At 37.9% G+C, this 25,429-nt stretch overlaps 1 protein-coding gene across 2 annotated transcripts in view; it reads right to left on the bottom strand.

Annotated features, from left to right (window-relative positions):
- The window catches only part of tbc1d12.L (TBC1 domain family member 12 L homeolog), a 61,372-nt gene that overhangs the window by 15,781 nt on the left and 20,162 nt on the right, over positions 1-25,429 (bottom strand). For both annotated transcript variants that reach the window (XM_018224225.2, NM_001127752.1), the window contains 8 exons: positions 22,078-22,193; positions 17,601-17,683; positions 13,050-13,167; positions 10,799-10,905; positions 10,596-10,676; positions 4,502-4,596; positions 3,835-3,906; positions 1,497-1,625 (listed from right to left, as the gene is read on the bottom strand). In XM_018224225.2, coding sequence (XP_018079714.1) covers positions 1,497-1,625; positions 3,835-3,906; positions 4,502-4,596; positions 10,596-10,676; positions 10,799-10,905; positions 13,050-13,167; positions 17,601-17,683; positions 22,078-22,193 — 801 coding nt within the window. The remainder of the gene's footprint in view (positions 1-1,496; positions 1,626-3,834; positions 3,907-4,501; positions 4,597-10,595; positions 10,677-10,798; positions 10,906-13,049; positions 13,168-17,600; positions 17,684-22,077; positions 22,194-25,429) is intronic.

Here is a 25,429-nt window from a genome sequence, read left to right as displayed (position 1 = left end):
TCTGATATATTACAGAAAACTGAAACTTAACGGATGCACATATGAAAGGAAAGTGAAAAGCCAAAATTGAAACAACAATCCAGCTTTTTCACTTTACTGCACATGCTTCGGCCAGGGGCCATTGCAGAATGAAATAGCAAACTATATAGTACTTGCACAGAAGTCCCCTGGGCCAATGCAGATATCTGGGGTATCAGGTAAGTGATTATAATCAAGGGGGTGCCTAACATTTGTCTCACATACACACACACCCACAGTGATTTCACATTTGAATTAACTTTTAGTATAATGTAAAGAGTGATATTCTGAGACAATTTGCAATTGGATTTATTTTTGTGTCTGCAGTTCCTTTGAAATCCACAGGCATCTAAAGTTTAAATGACGGGTGGGTATGGTGGATGCAACAATTACAGGAAAGTTATCACTGCTTGAGTGGCACTAGTGTAAACCAACCCTCTAACACAATTTAACAGTTTTTCTTGAACCTGCTCTTACACACAGATTGTGCTTACTGAATAAACCATGAATAAATCCCCTCATTGGAGAGTTGAGCTGTTTGCAGACATAAAATATGGATTCTGAAGGGCTTGAGTAAAGGGATCGTACCACACTGCTGACACAAATACACTGCAACTGTAGTTGTGCAAAAATAGATACTGCATGCATTGACATCTTACACTTCCCTATAATCACTTTTATCTGAGTGGCTTGTGGTTTTTTTGATGTAGTTTTTATTTCTAAATTACACTGTTTACACTGCAAATAATTCACTCTACAATTCAACTATAAAATTTCATTCCTGAACCAGCAAGTGTATTTTTTTTTAAGATGTTATTGGTATGTAGGCGCCATCTCAGGTCATTTTGCCTGGTCATGTGCTTTCAGAAAGAGCCAGCACTTTAGGATGGAACTGCTTTCTGACAGGCTGTTGTTTCTCCTAATGTAACTGAATCTGTAGCAGTGGGACCTGGATTTTACTATTGAGTGCTGTTCTTAGATCTACCAGGCAGCTGTTATCTTGTGTTAGGGAATTGTAATTTGGTTACCTTCCCATTGTTCTGTTGTTAGGCTCCTGGAGGGGAAAGGGAAGGGGTGAGATCACTCCAACTTGCAGTACAGCATTAAAGAGTGACTGAAATGTATCAGAGCACCAGTCACAAGACTGGGGGCAGCTGGGAAACTGACAATATGTCTAGCCCCATGTCAGATTTCAAAATTAAATATAAAAAAAAATCTGTTTGCTCTTTTGAGACATGGATTTCAGTGCAGAATTCTGCTGGGGCAATACTATTAATGTGTTTTGAAAAAAAAAAAAATGTTTCCCATGACAGTATCCCTTTAACCAGTAAATCATTATCAAGTATTATACTTATTTTCTGTGGTGACAAAAAGGCAAAATATATAAAAAAAAACCTCTTTAGATCCCTTAAAACCACGTTTTTGCTACAAAGAATACTCATGAGTCAGTCAGACAGCTAGATATTGGTACGACATACCATGCTATGATCCACCCGGAAGAAGGCCAGCTGGCACGGCTTGTTTAGAAGATTGGCAAAAGCTATAAATGCATCCGCTTCTTCTAAGTTGAGAATAAGTACTGCTGCAATGAAAGACATGCCCTGGACCTAAATGAAGTTGAAGGAAAAAAAGTATATACATTTATAAGAAAATTAAAAAACCGGTTACTATATAGGTGACCAATATTTTGAATTTTTTAACAAAAGCTTGGTATCCAGAGGCAGGGTATAAATGGAATCCATGAATGCTCTCTGTAAGGCTTCAAGTCAAACGAAGTTGAGCTCTCATGATAAAAAGCATGCCCTGTCCAACCCTTCATAATCCTCTTTCTTTCTGTAATACCTTCTCATCCTGAAAGTGGGTGTGGACAGATGCACAAGGAGACAAGGCCCATCCATGGTTTGTCTGTGCAAACGTGACATTTAATTAAAACAAACAAAGCAGCAACACAAAGCCCTAATAATTGTCTAATAGCATATGTCTGTAGAGTGATCTACCATTGCAACATGGCATTACGGTGCATAAAATCACACCTATTGCAGCTCATGCACAGCAAATTTGCACAATGGCACATGATTTAGTGCACTGTAATAAAGGAAACCAGGTACACTGTAGCACACCAGACGTGGAGATTTAGTGCATCAACATTTCTTTATTGGCCCCAAAAGTAGATACATGTAAGGCAACGTTTCGGACCCCACTGGGTCCTTTCTCAAGGCTTGAGAAAGGACCCAGTGGGGTCCGAAACGTTGCCTTACATGTATCTACTTTTGGGGCCAATAAAGAAATGTTGATGCACTAAATCTCCACGTCTGGTGTGCTACAGTGTACCTGGTTTCCTACATATGTTTTGGATCACAGGCAGGTGATCCTTTCACTGTTTGAGCACCCTACCCAGCAAAAGGGTTATCTACAGGTCGAAGCTCTTCATACTCGTGTGTTAGTGCACTGTAATAGGCAGGAGATAAGCACAGGCATAACCCTTGTGCATTGATGCACAATTTGGGGAGGGTTCCAATGGATGCCTACAACCCTCGCTACATACTCAGCTTCTTACAAGGCTAACCCACGTATCAGGCTGCCAAGTGAATTTTGTATCCATTTTTTTGTACTTTGCCACAGGATTCTTTTACAAGGCCATGTGTCATGTGGGCTTTTCTCTCTAAAAGGATAAAAGTATTTTATTCTTTTATAGGTCCTGTCTTGGCTCTCAGTCACTTGTTATCTAGACCTAAAAAAACTCTCACGCTCAAGCATTTATAAGCTCTGTTTCATAGTTATTGCAAATCAAGAGGTTCCACATAATGTAAGTAAACAATTTCCTAACAGAACACTGGAACTCAAAATGTGTCCCATTAAAGAACACAAGGAAAATACATTATAAGCTTGGTTGGTCATACGTGGAACCTCATGTTCTAGTATCCACAAACCCATGAGTCCTAGGGAACAAAAGATACTTCTGAAAGATGTTGTAATCATAGTTACTAACACTTTAAAGGACAAGGAAAGTTAAACTAAAGAAGTAGGCTAGAAATGTTGTACATGATGTTTAGGGTATCTGTACCAGCCCAAGCCAATTACAGCCACTTAGCAGGGAAGATCTGTGCCTCCAAATATGCCCCAGTAGCTCCCAATCTTCTTTTCTGCTGATTCACTGCACATGCTCTGTGCTGCTGTCACTTACTGAGCTTAGGGACCCACTCACAATATACAGTACACATAGAATAGAAATGTCACAATATAAGGTTGATTAGTAATTAATACAGATAAGTACTACATGGCAGCACAGAAACCAGTGCAATTAGCATCAGAATTTAATAATCAGCCCTGTGGCATCAGCTTATATTACAGGCGAACCTCATTTTCTGCTTGATAATTTGAGACAACTCCTAAGTTTAGCTTCTCAACAGCTGCTCAGAGCTCACTGAGCATGTGAGTGTCACAGACACTTTCCGAGATGGTGACCCCCTGTGACAAGTTTGATGTCATGGATCATTGCTGCTTTCGAGAAGCTGAAACTTTAGGCTGGGGCAATAAGTTCAGTATATAAAACATGGCATTTTAGCCATATTCATTTTCAGGGTTTAGTTCTCCTTTAAGGAGCTGTACCAAAATGCAAGAGGGATGTTTACAACAGCCGCTGACCCAGGAACTCTAAACATCTGGACTGCTAATTTTCATCGAACAGAAAATTCAAACCGATATGCTAAAATTGAGTTGAGTAAAAAGAATTCAATCTGAAAATACATAAAACATAAGTTAACTTGTAATCACTCTAAGCAAAGGTATAGCAGCGTAACAGGGAATTATACTTACATAGCCAACATCGGGTCTATAGCACGTGTATGCACCCAATATACTGTGCAGCAAGTCATGGTAAGGCCCACCCTGTTGGCATAAAAAACAGCTTGTTACATTCTGTTCTCTAATCGCAAAGTTTATATAGGAGTATAAGCTTGCTCATAATAATGATATGTAAAAGACAAGGTGAATTAGATAATGAACAGAAAGCTGCAACACACAACTCAATGTTAATTTTTTGATTCATGAAAAACTTTTTTTTAGCGCTAAAAATCCTGTATTAGGTTATTTGAAACCACAAAAAATGCATTATTTATTACTTGTAAAACCACAAAAAAAACTCTAATACAGTATAAAAGTTCTCCATCTAAAAGCTGGCACGGTTATCTCAGTGGGAGCTGTCCTTTTCCAATCATAAAAATCTTTCTTGTTCTCGGGTTACCAAGGGCACAAGAATTCGTACAAAAACAAGGATTTCGAGGTTTTCATATTCTTATTCAGATTCATTCTGTGTTTTTATTTGTTTGCACTTTTTGTTGCATATTATTATTAAGTGCCAAAGTTTCAGTTAACCGAATGGTGCATGAGCAAATGTAGTTGATAATTAAATTTATTTCTTTAGCGTCTCCCAAATAACTACATTTTATAAGAAAGAACAGAGAAAATTAAACCTTTTTTTAACCTTTTGAAAGATGTACAGTGAAGGGAATGTTCGGGATATGTCCAGTTTAATTAGCTCCAGACTGGCTTCTCTGTCGGCAAGTGACACTCCAGAATCTGCAAAGGACAGGTCAGACATATTAAAGGGATACGGTCATGGGAATCACATCAGTTAATAGTGCTGCTCCAGCAGAATTCTGCACTGGAATCTGTTTCTCAATAGAGCTAACTTTTTTTTTATATTTAATTTTGAAATCTGACATGGGGCTAGACATATTGCCAGTTTCCTAGGTGCACCCAGTCATATGACTTGTGCTCTGATAAACTTCAGTCACGCTTTACTGCTGTACTGCAAGTTGGAGTGATATCACCTGAGATGGCTGCCTACACACCAATATTAAAACTAAAAAAAAAATACACTTGCTGGTTCAGGAATGACATTTTATATTGTATAAAATTATTATTTGCAGTGTAAACAGTGTCATTTAGAAATAAAAACTACATCATATAAATCATGACAGCATCCCTTTGATTCATGGGATGCATTATTTTAAAATTAACATTTTTAAAAATGATTTCCCTTTTCTCTGTAATAATAAAACAGTATCTTGTACTTGATCCAAACGAAGATATAATTAACCCTTATTGGAGGAAATACCAGCCTATTGGTTGTATTTAATGTTTACAAAATGTTCTAGTAGATTTAAGATATGAAGATCCAAATTATGGAAGATCCGTTATCCAGAAAACCCAAGGTCCCACGCATTCTGGATAATAGGTCCCATACCTGTACTACATTCAGCAAATACTATATATTTCAGTGAGCAGAACGATTTCCAAGCCGGAGCCTTTTCAAAAGACACCCTGTTTAAAACTATGGTTTAGCTTTCAGATTATTTCAATAAATGTTAAAAATGTTAAAAGATTTTGACAGAGGATACTCTGTCCACAGCAAACAATTTATGTGCATATTTTGAAATTGTTCATGAGTAGGTAGAGCATTTTAGGTTTAAAACCCAGTATCTCTTAGACAAGGAGTACAACTTTTTTTTTTCCAGAAATTTTTTTTTCATTCTGGTACCAGTTGGGAGACTTTCTAGCAGCGTGAGAAAGGCACTAAATCTACCATCAGTTATCTATATATGGGTCCATCAAAGTAGAAGTTTTAGCTTTAGACAGCTGCTCAGATGAGACTGCAAGTTCCTTCCCAGTAGATCAGGGATTGTTGGCCCGGGAGGGCGAATCAGCAGCAGAGCATATTCTACAACACGAATGAATAAGAGATAAACCCCCATATGCAATAAAAGGCACTAAGTTTGCCCAGGAGCAGTAACTCATTGCAACCAATAGGACCTTTGCTATTAAACAGGTGACCAGTACATTCTACCTTCTGATTGACTGCTATGGGTTACTGCACCCGGGCAAACTTGGAGCCTTTTACTGCATAACCTAAGTGCATACAGCATAGGTCTCAGTAGCAAGAAGCCCATCAATGAAACTACTGTGACATTTCATTGGTTTGTCTAAATTTGATGTTTTAGTGGTAGACTCCTTAGCTTACATAGGGCAACCCATACCAAAATGAGGACATTCACAAATGCAAATACCCTGTATTCGTAACAGGAATCATATAAGGAAAAAAAAAACTCCACCCCCACCCAAAAACAAATAAAAGATAAACAATAAAAAGTAAAAATAACATTACAATTGTGACCTCATAAAGCATTCGTTTTTTGGCCACAGGGGTCAATAACCATTAGCCAGAAAAGGAAAGCAAGTGATTCAAGAACTATTTAAAAAGACCAATTGAAAAGTTGCCAATGTTCCATGCTATAGCATAATAAAAGTTAACTACCCCTTTAAGAATGGTGAATTAAAGAGCATTAATAATGTTTACCAAAGGCAGCTATACGCTATTCATTGGTGTAAGCTCAAGCTCAGCTTAGCTGGAGGGCTCCTAGTTGGAAAGCACTAATTGGGCAATGAAAGTCATAATATTGGTGAACCGTCTTGTAATACATTGAAATGAATCCACTGTATCAATAAAGGGACCTATACATTCCACCAGTTTATTGATTGCTATAGGTTACCAGATCTTCTGCAAAACTTGCAACTTTAATTACATAAATGTGTTAAAGGGGAACTAAACGTGCCCCGTGGTGGCCATTGTGCAGCTCTACAGTAGAGACAGGGGAACAGTACATTGCTGACATTGGTGGGGGGGGGGGGGGGCGCGACTGTGCCCTGGAGTTAATGTTCATACGGTTGGGGTGTTGTTTCAGTTTAATTTACTCCACAGGTCAAGTGACCACTAAAAATCAGTAGTCAGCTGCTTCTATTGGGGTGGAAAGAATTCCAACACATTGAAAAGTCATCCAGCTCAGTAAACTGCAGCAATTGCGTTTTATAACTTTGTTCTATTTTGCTCCATCTGAATAACTTTAAAGAAGCCCTTGCACCTTTTTTTTATTTGGCATAATGAAGGAAATTGTCAAGTATTGTGCTATTTGTAACTGTAATTGCTCATGAAAGGAGTAGTTGTTTATCCATTTCTTTTGTCCTGTTATGACTGCAAACAATGTAGCAAAGTCAGTTCTCCAGCTGGGTTCTGCAATATTGTTACAGGAGTCCCCAGCGCAGAAGATATACAGTCAGACAGATAATGCTGTTACATTTACAAACAGTATTTTAATAAAAAATAGCAAATAGAAATATATTGATTCAACTATGTAAAAAAAAAAAAAAAGCAAATGGTCCCATAAATTTCTGCAAATTCCCTGTTCTGTTCAGATAAAGCTAAATATTAGGAATTTATTACAAGGACAACCCCTTCAAGGTTGAATTGTCCAGCACACTCACTCCATTGTTCTGTTCCCTACAGGCTAACTTGGCAAAACATGCAGTGCTGATGCATTCAAAAAAGTATCAAAAATTATTAACCCCTGGATTGCACTTTATATTTCATTTTGGTGGCACAACCCTTTGGAATTTTAGCCATTCAAATGGAGGATTCTTCAGATGTTATTATACTATAAAAGCCCCATTATCAGGGTTGCCACGCTTTGTCACTGGCAATACTGGCCTGTGCTGGGACATGACATAAGGGGGGGCAGTGCTGAAAGCGAAGGGACTGAGACGTAGAAGAGGCTAGTTGGGTAGAGATTGGGTAAGTAGCCAGGGTAGAGAGCGGTTAGAGGGAGAGTGAGTAAAATTCAGATTGGGAGGGAATAGGGATTAAAAAATGTACAAATTACAACGGCCATATGCTATTATATTCGTATCTTACCTTGTTGACCCTGTTCTTGCACCATCATTAAAAAATAAATCTCACCGGCACACCATAAGGGCCATTACACATGGTTGTTCCTGAGCATGGGCTCCCACAGGCAAGGGGGGTACTTTCTTATATGAACATATTTCTAAAAATTTCCATTAAGAACCTGCAATAAGCTTATAAAAGGCTTACATCTTAAGGTCAGCACCCCTTCAAGTAATGGACTATCCCAATGCCTAGTCTACTGCACAGAGCAGCAATCCGGATTAAGCTTCACCCCTTTGTAAGACGCTTCCTGCTCCTCAACTGTGTGAGGAATGATAGAATCAGAGTAGAGAATCTACTCCTGATAAAGCTTCTTTCCCAGGGCAGATGAGTGTAAATCTGCTGTGTTAAGCTTAGAGTGTGAATGCCAGTGACTGTGAGTGTATGTGTTAAAATTAACTGATAGTGTCAATGTGTGTAAAGGCAACTGTGTGTAAGAAGGTCTGACACAGGGCCGGGCCAAGGTAGTTTGGCACCCTAGGCAAGAGCTTCAATTAGCGCCCCCCCCATCGAGCATTGCCATTTCCCACCTTACCATGACAATATTTAAATAAAAAAAGCAAGAAAGTGTACAACACATTAATGAATGAAACATCATTTAAATACATATGTAATGTTAACAAAAATGAGGTAAATGTCAGAAAAACAAAACAGTAGGATAATTTGATCCTGTTAAACAAAGTGCAAATGAAGGGTTCACTTAACACCAATACTGGAATGTCCACAACATTTTACTTTTAGCACAACTCCTAAGAGAATAGTGCAATAAGCTAAAAACTCCTCAGTGATGAGGTAGCCCTTCCACTGCCAGCCCTCCCATTTTTGAGGTGGCTTGATATGTAGCTGCAGAGTTTTCAGCCAATCTTTATGCCACATCCATCATACTGCCCCCCTGTGCTAGCAGCCATCCATCATACTGCCCCGTGTACCTGTGCCAGTCATCCATCATACTGCCCCCTGTGCCAGCCATCCATCATACTGCCCCGTGCCAGCAGCCATCATACTGCCCCCTGTGCCAGCAGCCATCCATCATACTGCCCCCTGTGCCAGCAGCCATCCATCATACTGCCCCCTGTGCCAGGTGCCAACCATGATACTGCCTCCCTGTACCTGTGCCAGCCATCCATCATACTTGCCCCCTGTACCTGTGCCAGCAATCCATTATACTGCCCCCTGTGCCAGGTGCCAACCATCATACTGCCTCCCTGCACTGTGCCAGCCATCCATCATACTGCCCCCCTGTACCTGTGCCAGCCATCCATCATACTGCCCCCTGTACCTGCCAATCATACTGCCCCCCTGTACCTGTGCCAGCCATCCATCATACTTGCCCCCTGTACCTGTGCCAGCCATCCATCATACTGCCCCCTGTGCCAGGTGCCAACCATCATACTGCCTCCCTGCACTGTGCCAGCCATCCATCATACTGCCCCCCTGTACCTGTGCCAGCCATCCATCATACTGCCCCCTGTACCTGCCAATCATACTGCCCCCCTGTACCTGTGCCAGCCATCTATCATACTGCCCCCCTGTACCTGTGCCAGCCATCCATCATACTGTCCCCTGTGCCAGCAGCCATCCATCATACTGCCCCCCTGTACCTGTGCCAGCAGCCGACCATCATACTGCCCCCCTATACCTGTGCCAGCAGCCAACCATCATACTGCCCCCCTGTACCTGTGCCAGCAGACATTCATCATACTGCCCCTTGTACCTGTGCCAGCTATCCATCATACTGCCCCCTGTGCCAGCATCCAACCATCATACTGCCCCCCTGTACCTGTGCCAGCCAACCATCATACTGCCCTGTGCCAGCAGCCACCAATGTCCCCAATGCCCCAAGCCCCCCCCATCTGTACCTGTGCCAGCAGCCCAGCAAGCGACTTCAAAGTAAGGATTAGGAAAGTACTAGTAGTAGGCAGCTGCCCCAAAGCGCCCAGGGGCCCCAGCCAGCAGAACAGACAGCAGGTCTATTCAGCTCCATGTTACTGCTCCCGCTAGTGCGCACAGCAGCAGGTACTCTCTCCCGGGCGGGCCCAAAAATGGAAGGAACCAAGTCACGCTCCCAGAGTAGGGGAGCATTTTTTAATTATTTTTTAATTTATACCAGGATTAAACAAGCCACACAGGGGGTTTAGACATGCGATTTTTTTTTATAATTATAATGCTTTTACTAAAGGCCATGGGAACTGAATTGCAAAAATGAAAAAAAAAAAAAGAAATTCCCCCCCCCCCCCAGTGATTGCGCCCTAGGCGGTTGCCTACCCTGCCTACCCCTTGTTCCGGCCCTGGTCTGAAAAACCCTGTGTGCATGAGTTATAGAGTCTTTAATGAACAGCTTTTAGCGAGTACAGCCGATCAGGATGAATTGGGTGGGTTTGTTCCAGCAGCTCCCAGCAGTGAAGCGCATGAAGTATTAACCACAGGGAGAAGCAAGAACAAACGCCCGTGTGTAAGGGTCCTAACAATGATCTGGAATGGCACTTAATTATCAAGATTTTTTTTTTTAATTTGGGTAGTTTATTAAGTTTAAAAATATATATACAGAGAAGAGTAAGCATGATACAATCAACGTTAGTATATATATTTTATTATTATCAAACAGAATGGAATGCACAACCATTAGTATGCAGAAACCTGGGTCCTAGTCTGAGAAGTATGTAGACAAAATGCAGGGATTGACAGCACTCCAAGGAAATACATCAAGTCAATAGTTCAAATGAAAGTGGAGATTTCCTTGGAGTGCCGTCAATCCCTGCATTTTGTGTGTATGTATATATATATATACCAGACTAACCTTCATTTTCATTCTCTGAGCTTGTCTCACTGAAACTTTTCCATCGCTCTTTTGCTCTTGAAAGAAAGATTTCATAGAGTTCTGCAAATATAATATGTGAAGGCCGGTTATTTGCATGTACTTTCTAAAGAATACAAAGGGAGAGATACATACTGTCAGCTAGCAGAGCAAAGTCATACTGTACTATAAGTTGTTCTGCTCACCGGGAGTGATATTGAGTTCATTTCCTATGGCAAGGCTCCATACTTTCCCTCGTACGCTAGGTGGTAAGCCTTGCCACCAGAGATCTCTCACTCTTCTTGTATTTCTCCTAGGTAGGAAAGAGTAAATGTAACAAAAGCATTCCCAGAGTGACAGGATATTACTTTCACACTGACTTCAAACTAGGGATGCGCCGAATCCAGGATTCGGCCTAATCCTTCTGCCAGGCCAAACTGAATCTGAATCCTAATTTGCATATGCAAATTAGGGGCAGGGAGGGAAATCGCAAGACAAGGAAGTAAAAAACTTTTTCCCCCTCCCACCCCTGGGAATTCAAGTTCCGTATTCGGACAAAACTTTTGCGAAGGATTCGGGGGTTCGTCCGAATCCAAAATAGTTGCTTCGGTGCATCCCTACTTCAAACTATCGAGAATAACACAGATTCTTGTTTGCACTGTATGTGGCATGGCATAATTGGTGCTTCCTGCAGGATATAATTATTAATGCTGTATTGATGCCTGATGCAAAGACCCATAATAGAAAAATAAAATTAACAAGGGAAGAGACTATAGCAGAACAAATGTACATAGTTGTTGCTTTAAAACTTTCTACAGATACGGGAAACTTTACCTGCACTGAATTATGTAACCCAATAGAAATTCCTATTTTTTTAAGGAATTCTCAAGTCATGTCATTTTTATTTTTACAGCTATTTTTAGATAAGCATACCATTAAAGCCTGCACTGTTCTATGTGTGTGAAGCTAGGCCAGTCAATATGCTGATTATACAGGTATGTATTACACTTTAAGATAAGATATGGGACCTGTTATCCAGAATGCTCAGTAACTGGGGTTTTCCAAAAAAAGAGGCCTTTTCTTAATTTGGATCCCGATATTATTTATTATAAATAATTCAAATATTAAATAACCCCAACAGGACACTTTTACCCCACAAAAAATGATTAATCATACCTTAATTGGACTCAAATACAAAGTATTGTTTTATTAAACCAATGGTAATCATTTAAATTTTATTTAAAATGGGAGATGGCCTTTCTGTAAATAGGAGCTTTCTAGATAAAGTGTTTCCGGATAACACATCCCATACCTGTACCTAATATAAAGTCTATTGATATATTGTCTCTGGAATGATTGTACTTCAAATAACAATTCTCAAAGCAATCAATTATGGGATGTAGATGTATTAACCTGATGAAGCTGGATCAGTTTGACTATAAGGTTTATTTAGACCTTATATAACAAAATAAACTAAAGCAAATAGCAATACATAGAGCGATAACCTCCAACCATTAGCAGTAACCTCAGATCAATACAAGATTCCACACAAGCATTTAATGTTTAATTTGCAAAAGTGCTTAATATTGACAAGCGTAGAGAAAAGGCACGGTCTCTTAAATACAGCATCTGTCACTTAGTAGGGGAAGTCTCCTTAATCCAGCAGCATGACTGTTTGTGATGTTCCCTTGTACTTAAAGGGATACTGTCATGGAAAAAAATTTTTTTTCAAAATGAACCAGTTAATAGTGCTGCTCCGGCAGAATTCTACACTGAAATCCATTTCTCAAAAGAGCAAACAGATTTTTTTATATTCAATTTTGAAATCTGACATGGGGCTAGACATATTGTCAATTTCCCAGCTGCCCCAAGTCATGTGACTTGTGCTCTGACAAACTTCAATCACTCTTTACTGCTGTACTGCAAGTTGGAGTGATACCCCCCCCCCAGCAGCCAAACAAAAGAACAATGGGAAGGTAACCAGATAGCAGCTCCCTAACACAAGATAACAGCTGCCTGGTAGATCTAAGAACAACACTCAATAGTAAAAACCCATGTCTCACTGAGACACATTCAGTTACATTGAGAAGGAAAAACAGCAGCCTGCCATAAAGCATTTCTCTCCTAAAGTGCAGGCACACGTCACATGACTTGGGGCAGCTGGGAAATTGACAAAATGTCTAGCCCCATGTCAGATTTTAAAATTAAATATAAAAAAATCTGTTTGCTCTTTTGAGAAATGGATTTCAGCGCAGAATTCTGCTGGAACAGCACTATTAACTGATTCATTTTGAAAAAATTTTTTTTTCCCATGACAGGATCCCTTTAAGTACAAGGGAACACCCTTTACATGCCTAGCTCTCCCGCCAACCTGGAGTTAGTAAAATTGCTGGGCAGCTGCTTCAGTGCATGTGAAGCTGGATAAGTACCAAATAAAGCCTTATTTTAAACACTTACGTGACATCCCAGTTCGGTAGAATTTCAGTGTTCCAAATCACCATGGCACTTGCAATATTTTCTTCTTGCCGGATTCGTTCTTTCATTCGTTTCTTCCTCCTCTGTGCCTCTTTTACCTCTGAATGAAACAGACACCAGTGGGAACATATACTCATTTGGCACAGACAACAAGGTTAACCTTCCATTTATTTCATCGTTGGCAAACTATAAAACAACATGCAGCCCTACAGGACATACACTGCTAGAAATTAGAGAGGCTTCCAGGTCTAAGTGGATGGAAATCCAAAAGTGATGTAATGCTCTCCTGAGAGAGGTGTGATGTCATTCTTCAAAGGAAATCAACTTCTTAAGTATCAGTCACTGGACACGTGATGCCATCAAGAGATCAGATACATGTTTTAATCAAAATAAATAGCCAACTTTAATGAAATCTCTGGGGGGTGGAGAAAAATGAAATCATAGAAAATACTGGCAGAGTATAATGTATCACAAACATTGATTGCTTCCTATAATTACATTTAAAGGGGTTCACCTTATAATTTTTAGTATGATGCAGAGTAATATATACTATATATTCTTGCAACTGGCCTTATTTTTTTTATTATTTGAGTGTTTTTTAAAAAAAATTATTTAGCTTTTAGCCGTTTGTTCGACCCTCCAGTTTGGAATTTCAGCAACTATGTGGTCGCTAGGGTCTAAATTACCTTAGCAACAAGGGCATGGTTTGAACGAGTATGGAATATGAATAGGATAGAGCCTGAATAGAAAGATAAGTAATATAAAGTAACAATGTTTTTTTCGGTGCCAGGGTCAGTGACTGCCATTTGAAAGCTGGAAAGAGTCAGAAGAAGAAGTCAAATAATTAAAAAACTATATAAAATAAAACATGAAGACCAATTGAAAAGCTGCAAACAACTGGCCATTCTATAACACACTAAAAGTTGCTAAGAAATAGCGGAGACAAGTTCAGAACACTAGTATCTGTTAAAAAATTAATTTTATTAAGCAATGCCTATCCTTTCTAAAAGAATTCTCCCCATAAGCCTTATTTTGGTGTTAGCCATGTGCAGTCATTTCCTTATAAAAGGAAGGACTGAGAAATGTGTCTATTGGCAAGAATGAAAAGAACGGCAATAGCAGGAAGCAGCCCCAGCACAGAACAACTCTTTAGTTTATTTGCAGCTGTGCAGAGAGTAAAAACAATGTATCTCATGTTCTATCCAAAATACAAATAACCAAAGAGGGTGGTTCAGTAAAACTTTCAGTATTTTATAAAATGGCTAATTCTAAGCAACTTTTCAATTGGTCTTCATTTTTTAATTATTTCCTTTCTGACACCTTCCAGCTTTGAAATCTCAAACCTGTCGAGGTTGCTTAAAAGTCAATGGGAACAGTCCCATTGATTTTTGGTTGTGTCGAGGGGTTTCGGGCAATTTCACAATGTTTACGGAGCTTTCACGTGAAAATTTGGAGATTTTGGGGAAAATTCACAAAAAAATCTTGAAAATCTGAGCTTTTCCTGCAAAGCAAATTATATATATATATATATATATATATATATATATATATATATATATATATATATATATATATATATATATATATATATATATATATATCTATATCTATATCTATATCTATTTCTCTATATATATATATATATATATATATATATATATATATATATTTGTTGAAAAGACCCGCACTACAATTTGTGATCAATCAAAATGCTTTTATTGCGTACATATATCCGATGTTTATGCCCACACTAGTACGGTTTTTGGAAAAAGGACCTAATGTGGGCAGAAACATCGGATATATGTTCGCAATAAAAGCATTTTGATTGATCACAAATTGGGAGTGCGGATCTTTTCAAACAATTTGTATGCAACACGTTTGACCCTACACCCGGATTTACCAAAGAAAGTCTGGATTAGGGTGCGGCTGTTTGGCATTGACTGATATATATATATATATATATATATATATATATATATATATATATATATATATATATATATATATATATATATATATATATAGTTGCTAGCAGGCATAACACACTACTATGCATATACATCAAGTATCAGGGTTAGATTAAGGCTAGTGCATTACAATTGATACAATGATTTTTAATAACCCAGGCTAAAGTGGGCTGGGAGCAAGCATTTTAACCCTAGGCATGACTTTGCTATTAATTATATACCTGTTGGCAGTATTATAAAGAAACTGTGTGATGCTTTGACACATACACATTAAGTGTAAAGGTTATGGTGCTGTGGGTCCTTGAAAATAATGGTTTTTCAGCTGCAGCATGCAACAGAACAGAGCCTGAAGCTTTAATTTAAAGTCCATCAGTTTGCACAACATAAGCAAAGGAACCCTCTCTTCTTCTCTTTTAATTTAATTTGTAACCTAGCAATCATGTCAACCCTGTTCAAAAGAAATACTTCTTTGATTTCACACACGGAAAACAACATGGTTTCTGGGCATGATATAATATGAACATTTAATTGGAAACAGAAGAAAATACTGTACAATAGATTTTACATATCAGAATGTCTGTTACTTCAATCTACCAGTAGGCACTGCATGTGCTGGAATCTGTGAACATATATAGTAAGATGAATTGATTTACATCCATTGTGCAGTAGATGATGATATGGGGTTTAATTATTCATGTCCCAAATACTCCGTTTATTAGCCTGCTGCACCAAATATATGGCACGCACATATACCTATAGCACTTTGGAGTGTTTACTAGATTAACTGTATATTCTGCTTGTCAACATATGCGTGTAAATACATTTGGATTATAAACACACACACAAAACCAAACATTTATCTGTACTACCCCAACATCAAGATGACAAACTACTCTAGTGGCAGACTCTGAATTTAAAGGGGTACTATCTTGAAAATGTAATGCAGGTATGGGACCTGTTATCTAGAATGCTCAGGACCTGGGTCTTTCTGGATAATGGATCTTTCTGTAATTTGTATCTTCATACCGTAAGTCTACTAGAAAATAATTTACACATTAAAGGGGTGGTTTACTTTAACTTTAAGTTTGTTAGTATGCTAATTTTAAGCAACTTTTCAATTGGTCTTCATTATTTATTTGCTATTGTGTTTTATTGTTTTGCCTTCTTCTTCTGACTCTTTTCCAACAAATGTATTGCTATTGCTACTTTTTATTGCTCATCTTTCTATTTAGGCCTCTCCTATTCATATCCAGTCTCTTAGTAAAACCAGTGCATGGTTGCTAGGGACCCTAGCAACCAGATTGCTGAAATCGCAAACTGGAGAGCTGCTTAATAAAAAGCTAAATAATTTAAAAAAACACAGATAATAAAAAATGGAAACCAATTGCAAATTCTCTCAGAATATACTCTCTGCATCATACTAAAAGTTAATGCAAAGGTTAACAACATCTTTAAATAAACCCAATAGGCTGGTTTTGCTTCCAATAAGGATACATTATATCTTACTTTGGCTCAAGTACAAGCTACTGTTTTATTAGGAATTTATTTTTTAAAGTTTGGGTTATTTGGATACAATGGAGTCCATGGAAGACCGGCATCACTTAATTCGGAGTTCTGGATAACGGGTCCTATACCTGTACAACCATCTAAAAGAATTAAACTTTCTAAATACAATTATCTAAAAAAGTCCTTTATCAAAAACCACAAATAATGTGGTTGTGGTTTTTGAGTTTACTGCATAGTGGATCCTCCACATAACATACATTTACAATACAGGGATGCACATTATTTAAGAGCCTGTTGTTCACCTTTGTGATAAATTTTAGTATGATGTAAATTGTAAAGAGTGATATTCTGAGATAATTTGTAATTGGTTTTCACTTTTTATTAATAAAGGTTTTTGAGTTATTTCACTTTTTATTCAGCAGCTCTTCAATATGCATTTTAAGCAATCTGGTTGCTATGGTCCAAACTACTTTAGCATCCATGCAATGATTTGAATAAGAGACTGGAATATGAATAGGAGAGGCCTGAATAGAAATACAAGAAATACAAGTAATAAAAATTAGCAATAACAATACATAAGTAGCCTTACAGAGCATTTGCTTTTGAGAAGGGTGTCAGCGACCCTTTTTGAAAGCTGGAAAGAGACAGAAGAAAAAGGCAAATAATTAAAAAAGTATAAAAAATAAATAATGAAGGCCAATTGAAAAGTTGCTTAGAAATAAGCATACTTTTAAGGTGAACAACTCCTTTAAGGCTCATGAAGAGTTCTAAATCTAGGAAGCCTGTATAATTTCAGCTTCAACACAAAAAAAGTCTGCATTCAGCAGTAGACCTGACGTAACCTTGTAGTGGCCCCTTTACTATGTTGCAGGCTTGCAATCCTTTACAGGGTTAAGTCAATTGTGATGAAGGATTGTATAATTTACCACTTGGAGAAAAACACTAGATGCCAGCAAGAAGGAGGTGGGTCAGGCCAGAGATAAAACAAAATTTTTCTCTAAAACAAGATATAGTGTTGGGATCCGTTATAATTTTGCACAATTAAATATGCAATACCTACCCCGTTTTTTTGCTTCTGCTACCATCTCGTCATATTCTTGCCGGTGTCGCAAGGTTTCATGGACTGATTTAGCAGGAAGATTTCTACAGAAAATATAAAATAAACAACATCAAATACTGAGAGAAAAAAACGAATTTCTTTTAAATTTGAATAACTTGCTTAAAATGGACTCTATTGACATGGCCTTTTGTATTTTGGAGATTTATGGATAATGGGTTTTTGGATTAGGGATCCAATACCTATATAAGAAGTGTGCAATCAGCAGGAGAGCTACATGAGTTTTGACATTTTCCCCAAAGCTGGATTTTTTACAGGTTATAATTCATCTAAAAGAAACTTGTAGAGGTAGGAGATCTAATATCCAGAATGTTTGAGGGGTTTTACAGATAAAGGTTTTACCAATTTGGATCACCATACCTTAAAATCTACTCATTTAGTTACATTGTTAAATTGGGTTGAAAAAAGACAAAGTCCATCAAGTTCAACCCCTCCAAATGAAAACCCAGCATCCATACACACACCCCTCCCTACTTTTAATTAAATTCTATTTACCCATACCTATACTAACTATAGAGCTTAGTATCACAATAGCCTTTGATATTATGTCTGTCCAAAAAATCATCCAAGCCATTCTTAAAGGCATTAACTGAATCAGCATCACAACATCACCCGGCAGTGCATTCCACAACCTCACTGTCCTGACTGTGAAGAACCCCCTACGTTGCTTCAAATGAAAGTTCTTTTCTTCTAGTCTAAAGGGGAGGCCTCTGGTACGGTGATCCACTTTATGGGTAAAAAGGTCTCCTGCTATTTGTCTATAATGTCCTCTAATGTACTTGTAAAGTGTAATCATGTCCCCTCGCAAAATTTAAAAATGAGAATTATGTGCTAAAAATGGAATCTATGGGAGATGACCTTCCCGTTATTTGGAGGTTTTTGGTTAACAGGTAACATAGATGCATATCAGGTTCTAAGAAGATTTTTGGGTTGTAGTGCTGATTTTGCTACATAAGGAGGCTAGCCCAAGAAAAAAAAAAGTTGAAAAACATTCAACTGTATTGGAATGACTTCATACATATTGTGATAAACCAAGCGTTTTTCTCGAAATTGTTATGAAATTTAAACCATGGATCCTCCCTGTTCAGGATGTTTCACACTTTGAATCAAAGCCATCATGATCAAAAGATAGGTGCAACGGATTCAACACTTAAATCACCGGAAAGTATGTTTAAAACTTCCAATTTACTTTGTTTCCTTAAACTCCGGTTGAGTGACTATCTCAAAGTGAACTTTTACAGACAAGATTGTTAAAGACTGTAAGCAGACAGAAGCTCATTAAGGGCTTTCGGATGATGTCAAGTATTATTTTGCTGTTCATATTAACCATCACAGAAACATTGGCAAGTTAAGCACTATTAAAAGGATAATATTAAAGAAGTAAACCCTAAAAATAAAATGGCTAGAAATGCCGTATTTTATATACTGAACTTATTGAACCAGCCTAAAGGTTCTGAATAGCAGTAATGATTCAGGACAAAGTTGTCACAGAGTTTCCCATCTTAAATTTTGTCAGTAGTGTCTGCGACACGCACATGCTCAGTGGGCTTTGAGCGGCAGTTGAGAAGCAGGAAAAATAAATATACTGAATTGTCTTACATTATAACCATCTAACTGGTTATATGAAATATTCATATAACATTGCAAATATGCCTCATAGCTAAACTCCTCAAACTTAAAACTTTGGCTGAATTTGCATTATAACACCTATGAGTAATTTACAATCTCTCACAAACAAAAGCATTTAGCTCCTCAATGCTGAGAGAGAGGTCAAATATTATGCACAATTGCATCAATATGGGGATATAGATGCAGCTAAAACGTGCCTGGTATCCATTCCATAAAGTATCTCTGTGTCAATTATAAAGCATTAAGACAACACCAGAAAATACTGAGACACTGGGAAAGATATGGCTTTTAGTTACAATGCACAATATGCCAGTGACAATCTTGATAGCAGAGTGTCCAAACTGCAGTGTTTGCTCCAACCAAAGGGGCTAATACTACCAGTGTAAGTTATTTTGATTTATTTGGTTTCAATTTTAGTAAATACATATATCAACATAATCTTGTCTACTGCAACTACACAGCTACTTTTGGCCCCTAGTCAAATTATACATTTTGTTGCTTTCCTAAGTGAACACAATTCTAATGTATACTTATCACACGTCTGCCTAATAAATAATAAACCAATAAATCAATTTAATTAGTTGCCCCTTCCCCTCTGCATTTTCATGAGTGGTAAGGGATAGAGGTGCCATTCCCATGGGGTTTATTTGCTGTTGTTGGTGAGAGAGGGCAGTAGAGATGAGCCCTAGTAGTTTTATCTCCTTAAAACACCCCCTTTGTTGAAGATCACACAAATCCATACAAGTTCTTGTAGCCAGCTAATAGTCTTTTTATTTTTGATTTGATAATCATTCTCCCCATTGCAGACTGCTTCTTCTTGAGCAACAGTTTTAGTTCATCCTAATGAACTGCATAGTTGAAATCTACCCATAGATTCCCAATAGTATTCAAGTGTAGAGACTGTGAAGGCCATTCCAAAACCTTCATCTGTCATTTCCTGAAATAGCTCATTGTGGATTCTGTTGTGTGTTTTTGATCACTGTATTTTTTATATCCAACTTATCTTTAGATTTACTTTTTGCAGTAACTGTGGTTCATTAGCTTCCAGGGTTTGTTGAGAGTCATATTAAATGTAAATAAATAGGATCATCTTTAAAAAAAAATGTAAATTAATAGGACACCCAGAAAAGTGAAAACTAAAAGCAACTTTTGATGCATAACAGTGCACTTCTAAATTCCATTCAGTATGGAGTGAAAAACAACTGAAAAAAAAAAAAATAGCCTGACTTATTTCATGTCTATACTAGACACTTAGCCATAGCTGTGGCTTTTGTATATTAAAAAAAAAATCTACATAGTACATAGTATGGCGGCAAATCGCATTTTATAAGTGAAAGGGAAACCAGCAGGAGGAGGTTTCATCACTTTGATTTTCACAAGTCACATATGCATCACTGATGTTTAATTAAAAGGCAAACAAATGTTAGGGCACCCCCAAAGGATTGTAATGACTTACCAGAGAGACAAGGCCAGTGCTAACGTACTTGCGACTGAGCGATCATCTTCCTTGCTTCTTCTTTCTTCAAAATCCAGTGGCTGACGCATGTGCAGTTGAGCAAAAAGTCTGGCTCTTTTTTGGCTAAAACTCCACTGTGCATGTGTGTTTACATGAAGAAAGAAGGAAGGAAGAGAATTGCACGCAAGTGGCCAAGGCTGGTGCAGTTTTCTTCTAACAGAAGCGCCAGCCCGGGGTATCAGGTAAGTGATTACAATCCTTGGAGGGTGCCCTAACCCACTTGGACTGGAGCTTTCCTTCTCCTTTAAGACATGGCCTGATGGAACCAAAACTTGGTTGCTCCCAAATGTTCCAGTTACACTTGAAAAAGGGCACCAAAACATGTTGTGTGACAAACTAACATTGTAGTCAGCAATGTAAATAGAGGAGGCCTCCCGCCCCCCTCCGTCCACCCGGAATTCGTGGCGTGCGAGCTGCTGGGGGGCACTGAGCGAGTGCGGGCCCTGGCCCAATCGCACCCCCCTGCTCCCCCGGCAGTAACGCCACCGATTGTAGTTGAATCTGCTTTTAATGGGCCTCTCTGCTTTTAAATCTATAAAGGAAGCACCAATTGGCAAAAATAATCAGAATATGCATATATGATTCTCTGTGCATATTCAGAGCTTCTAATAAAAATATTGCATAATCATCGAGTGTGTTCTGCCTTTATAGGCGTTGAATGCTCACAATATTTATGAAAACTCATGAAAATAGAAAATTGAGACTGGCATAAAAAACAAAAAAAAAAAAAAAACAAATGTGCAACTTTTCTGCCTTTTTTTTATTTAATGCTAAGGTTACCAAATACAAATATTTGCTAAATTTATTAACCCGTAACCAATGCTTTCAATATCATGCACTTTCATGAGAGTTCATGAGAGTTTGTAAAAACTCACATAAACTACCATGAACTCGAAACTCATGGAAATTTATCAAAAAAATTAAATTTTTCAAACTCGGGTGAATGGGATCGACTCGCAAACGATTCAAATTACAAATACCATTTTAATTTTTTTCTCCAAAATAAACTTGTTTTTCAGGAAGGCTGCAAACAACGCCAAATTGATCCCCCATAGGCTTAAACAGCAATTGGGCAGGTTTAGGGTGGTAAATTGTCACATTTGAATTCTTAAAGGGCCAGTACATGATACATTTTTTAAATCAAATTCCACTTTTTAAAAAAAAAAAAAAAAAAAAACTCAAATAGAATTTTAACTATTCCGTAGTCAAATTCCACTTGAAAAACGGAAAATTCGAAATTCAACCCTTAAATCTGCCCCTTAAAAATAAACTTACGAGGGCCGGTCTTCCAAAATAAGAGCAGTGGTAGAAAGGGGTTCAAATTCAAACTTCTTCCTCCTGGTAGACTGAGATTGTGCCTTACAGGTTCTTCCAGAACGAGCTTCATATTCCTGTATTGGAATGAAACAGACAAATGTTGACTACACATCTAAAATCATAAGTTGTTTTTAGACAAAGTATATACTAATATATGCTTGATTTCAATTTCAATTTAAATCCACCATGCGTTTGACAACTAGGGGTGCAGTGGTCATCAACAGAAGTGACATTCTTCCTATATAATTAATATAATTATTAATATAAATATAATTTATATGACTTCTTTGCTCTTTAAATGAAAATTAAAAAAAAACTGCTTAAAACGGAGAATATTTGCACTTTAAATTAGATCTTGCACAATTCTGTTATAAGAAGCATTTAAAAACAGTGTATGTAGTGAAATATCAGCTCAGCACAGCAGATTAGCTTCAGCAATATTACTGCTCTAAAATGGATAAATCAGAATTACTTAGAAATCAGTTTAATATGTATGTGCCATACCTAGGCACCTACAGCAACCCATTAGCAGGTTTCATTCACTAGCCACCCATGTAAAAGCAAACATATTGGTTACAATAAGTTACTGTACCTGGGCAAACTTTGTGCATTTTTTTTACATATGGCGATTAAGGGGTCTATTTATCATGCTGTGTAAAAAAGTGGATCTTTAACTGGTGATATTGCTCATAGTAACCAATCAAAATTGCTTTTGCTTTCTAAAGGGGACTAAGTCGGCAGCTTATCGGCCCGTGTTTAGAGCCCCCCGAAGGACTTTCCCGATCGATAAAAAATACCATTGGATCGCAGCCGCATCTTTTTTTGATGCGGTCCTGAAATCCGACCACCCGTTTGGTCTCCATTCTGGTCCAATCGTTGGGCTCTAGGGCCCACAATCGAATCAGCCCAATATTGCCCACTTCAATGTGGTTTTAAACAGATGACCTGTAATGTTGCCTGCTGATTGGTTGCTAAGGGTTGTTAGACAGCACTTTTCATGGTGAATTCACTGTTCACATTCTTTCTTAAGTCTGAAGGGAGTGATCTTGCTTTTTGTTCCTCTGAAAGGCTGTATTTGTAGGTACATGTCTATTCATGTGACCTTTTCAACCAGCTATAAATAACTATGAATGGCCCCGTTGCACCCCTTAAAATGAATATAATACATGTGGAAGTACAGGTGTGAGCACTTTTTAGACCACAAACCCATGATAGCTTTGTTTTGGGTCAAAAACAGACTTGACGTACCTGCACATGCAAACCAAGGCTAAAACACGCTGGCTGAAAGGTGCAGTGTCCCGTAAACTCATGAAACAAATGACTTGGTAATAAAAACACTTAAAAGGGTGGTTCACCTTTTAAGTTAACTTTTAGTATGTTATAGAATGGCCAATTCTAAGCAACTTTTCAGTTGGTCTTGAGTTTTTATTTTTGAATTTTTTGCCTGCTTCTGAATCTTTCCAATTGGGGTCGCTGATCTCATTTATAAAACAATTGCTCTGTAAGTTATTGCTACTTTTTTATTATTCATCTTTTTATTCAGGCCCCCACCAATTTATATTCCAGTCTCTTATTCAAATCAGAGCATGGTTGCTATGGTAATTTGCAAAGTGGAGAGCTGCTGAATAAAAGGCTAAATAACTCAAAAACCACAATAATAGAAAATGAAAACCAACTAACACTCTCTACATTATACTAAAAGTTCATTTAAAGGTGATCTACCCCTTCAAGCTTTGCCAGCTTGTTCAACATCAGTTCAATTGGAATGTTTTTTAATTTATTTTTATTTTTTTAGATAAACAAGGAAAACAAACTAGTTTCCATTTTCAAGCTACAGGTTCTTGCAAGTATTTTATGGGAGGTGGTAGTTTAAGAGACTCCAATAAAGTTTGGTGCAGCAAATCAAACAAAGTTTGCATGTTGGTAAACACAGGGCAGATTTTAGTAGAGTACTCTAATGGCAGTTTTTCTTTATGGGACTACACAATAGCACATTTTGCTAAAAACGTCAGTAAAAGGATTTAAGAATATGAAACATTGTTTTACATATGGGTTGTTTTATGTGATACAGGTATAGGACCTGTTATCCAGAATGCTGGATATGTTTTATGTGATACATATATAGGACCTGTTATCCAGGTTCCATAATTTGGATCTTCAAACACCTGAGGAGAACATGGTGTATATATTTAGAGGGGCATATAGGGTAAATTAGAAATTATCGTAAAATTGTTCAGTGCTATTAAAAGCACTTTTAGAATTAACACTTCTTTTTAGATTTTCAAGGTATTGGGGTATTATTACATTGTTACAGGTATGGGACCTGTAATCCCGAATACTAGGGTGCTGGGGTTTTCTGGATAATGGTTCTTTGGAAGTCGATACCTTAACTTAACTTGAAAATCATATAAACATTAAATAATTTGGATCAAGTACAAGCTACTGTTTTATTATTACAGAGAAAATGGAGTCTATGGGAGACGGCCTTTCTGTAATTTTAGAGCTATCTGGATAGCGGGTTTCTGGATAATGGATCCCATACCTGTATACATTTAAAGAGACCTGCAATGTTCAGGTAAATAGTTTCCCTATAAAAAAAATAAAAAAAACACTATTACCGGACTGGTTAAAGGCCAATACACAGGCACCAAGGGGTTTCACCTGCTCTAGATGGCGGATTCTAGCATGAGCCAGCAATTCGCAATTCTGATACAGGACACGGAGGAGCTGTTTTCAGCTAAATAAAAAATATGTCGGGTTGATGAAGCACCCTAATTTACAACATATATCCCAAAATCTAAGGAAAATATAATAAAAAGATTTTATGATTACAATTTATTAAACATCCACTACAGTTTGAGTGAATTCTGATGAGAGTTTGCCCTTTTTATTTTGCTCAACGTTTCGGTCCCCCACAGGGACCTTCGTCAGGAATCAAACAGTGCAACCAGATCCACAGTAGTGTGACAGAATTTAAACCCCCCTAGTTTCCACCCCCACAACGTCCTTCCGCCAAAAGTGGTTGCCTAGCGACCAGAGGAAGTTTACAGTGGATTACAGGCATGTCACCTGTTGCAACTGCATGCAGACATGGGTGTATATAATGCAGCAGACATAAACATGTATGCGCTAAAAATCTAACAGTAGTTAGAAAAAAGGAATAACAGAAATTGTAGGCTTATACCAGAAAGAGAAAAATGCCAAATCAAAAAGTCACATCAAGCAGAGGTAAAATTACCCTTAAATGCCATACCCTTTTAGCAAGCAATCTTAAGTTTTTGTAGGATTTATATCTGGCATTGGCGAGTGT

Source organism: Xenopus laevis, chromosome 7L (assembly GCF_017654675.1).
Source record: "Xenopus laevis strain J_2021 chromosome 7L, Xenopus_laevis_v10.1, whole genome shotgun sequence".
Classification (NCBI taxonomy): Eukaryota; Metazoa; Chordata; class Amphibia; order Anura; family Pipidae; genus Xenopus; species Xenopus laevis.
The sequence above is the reverse complement of the archived record's forward strand: the minus strand, read 5'-3'. Positions and strand labels throughout refer to the sequence as shown.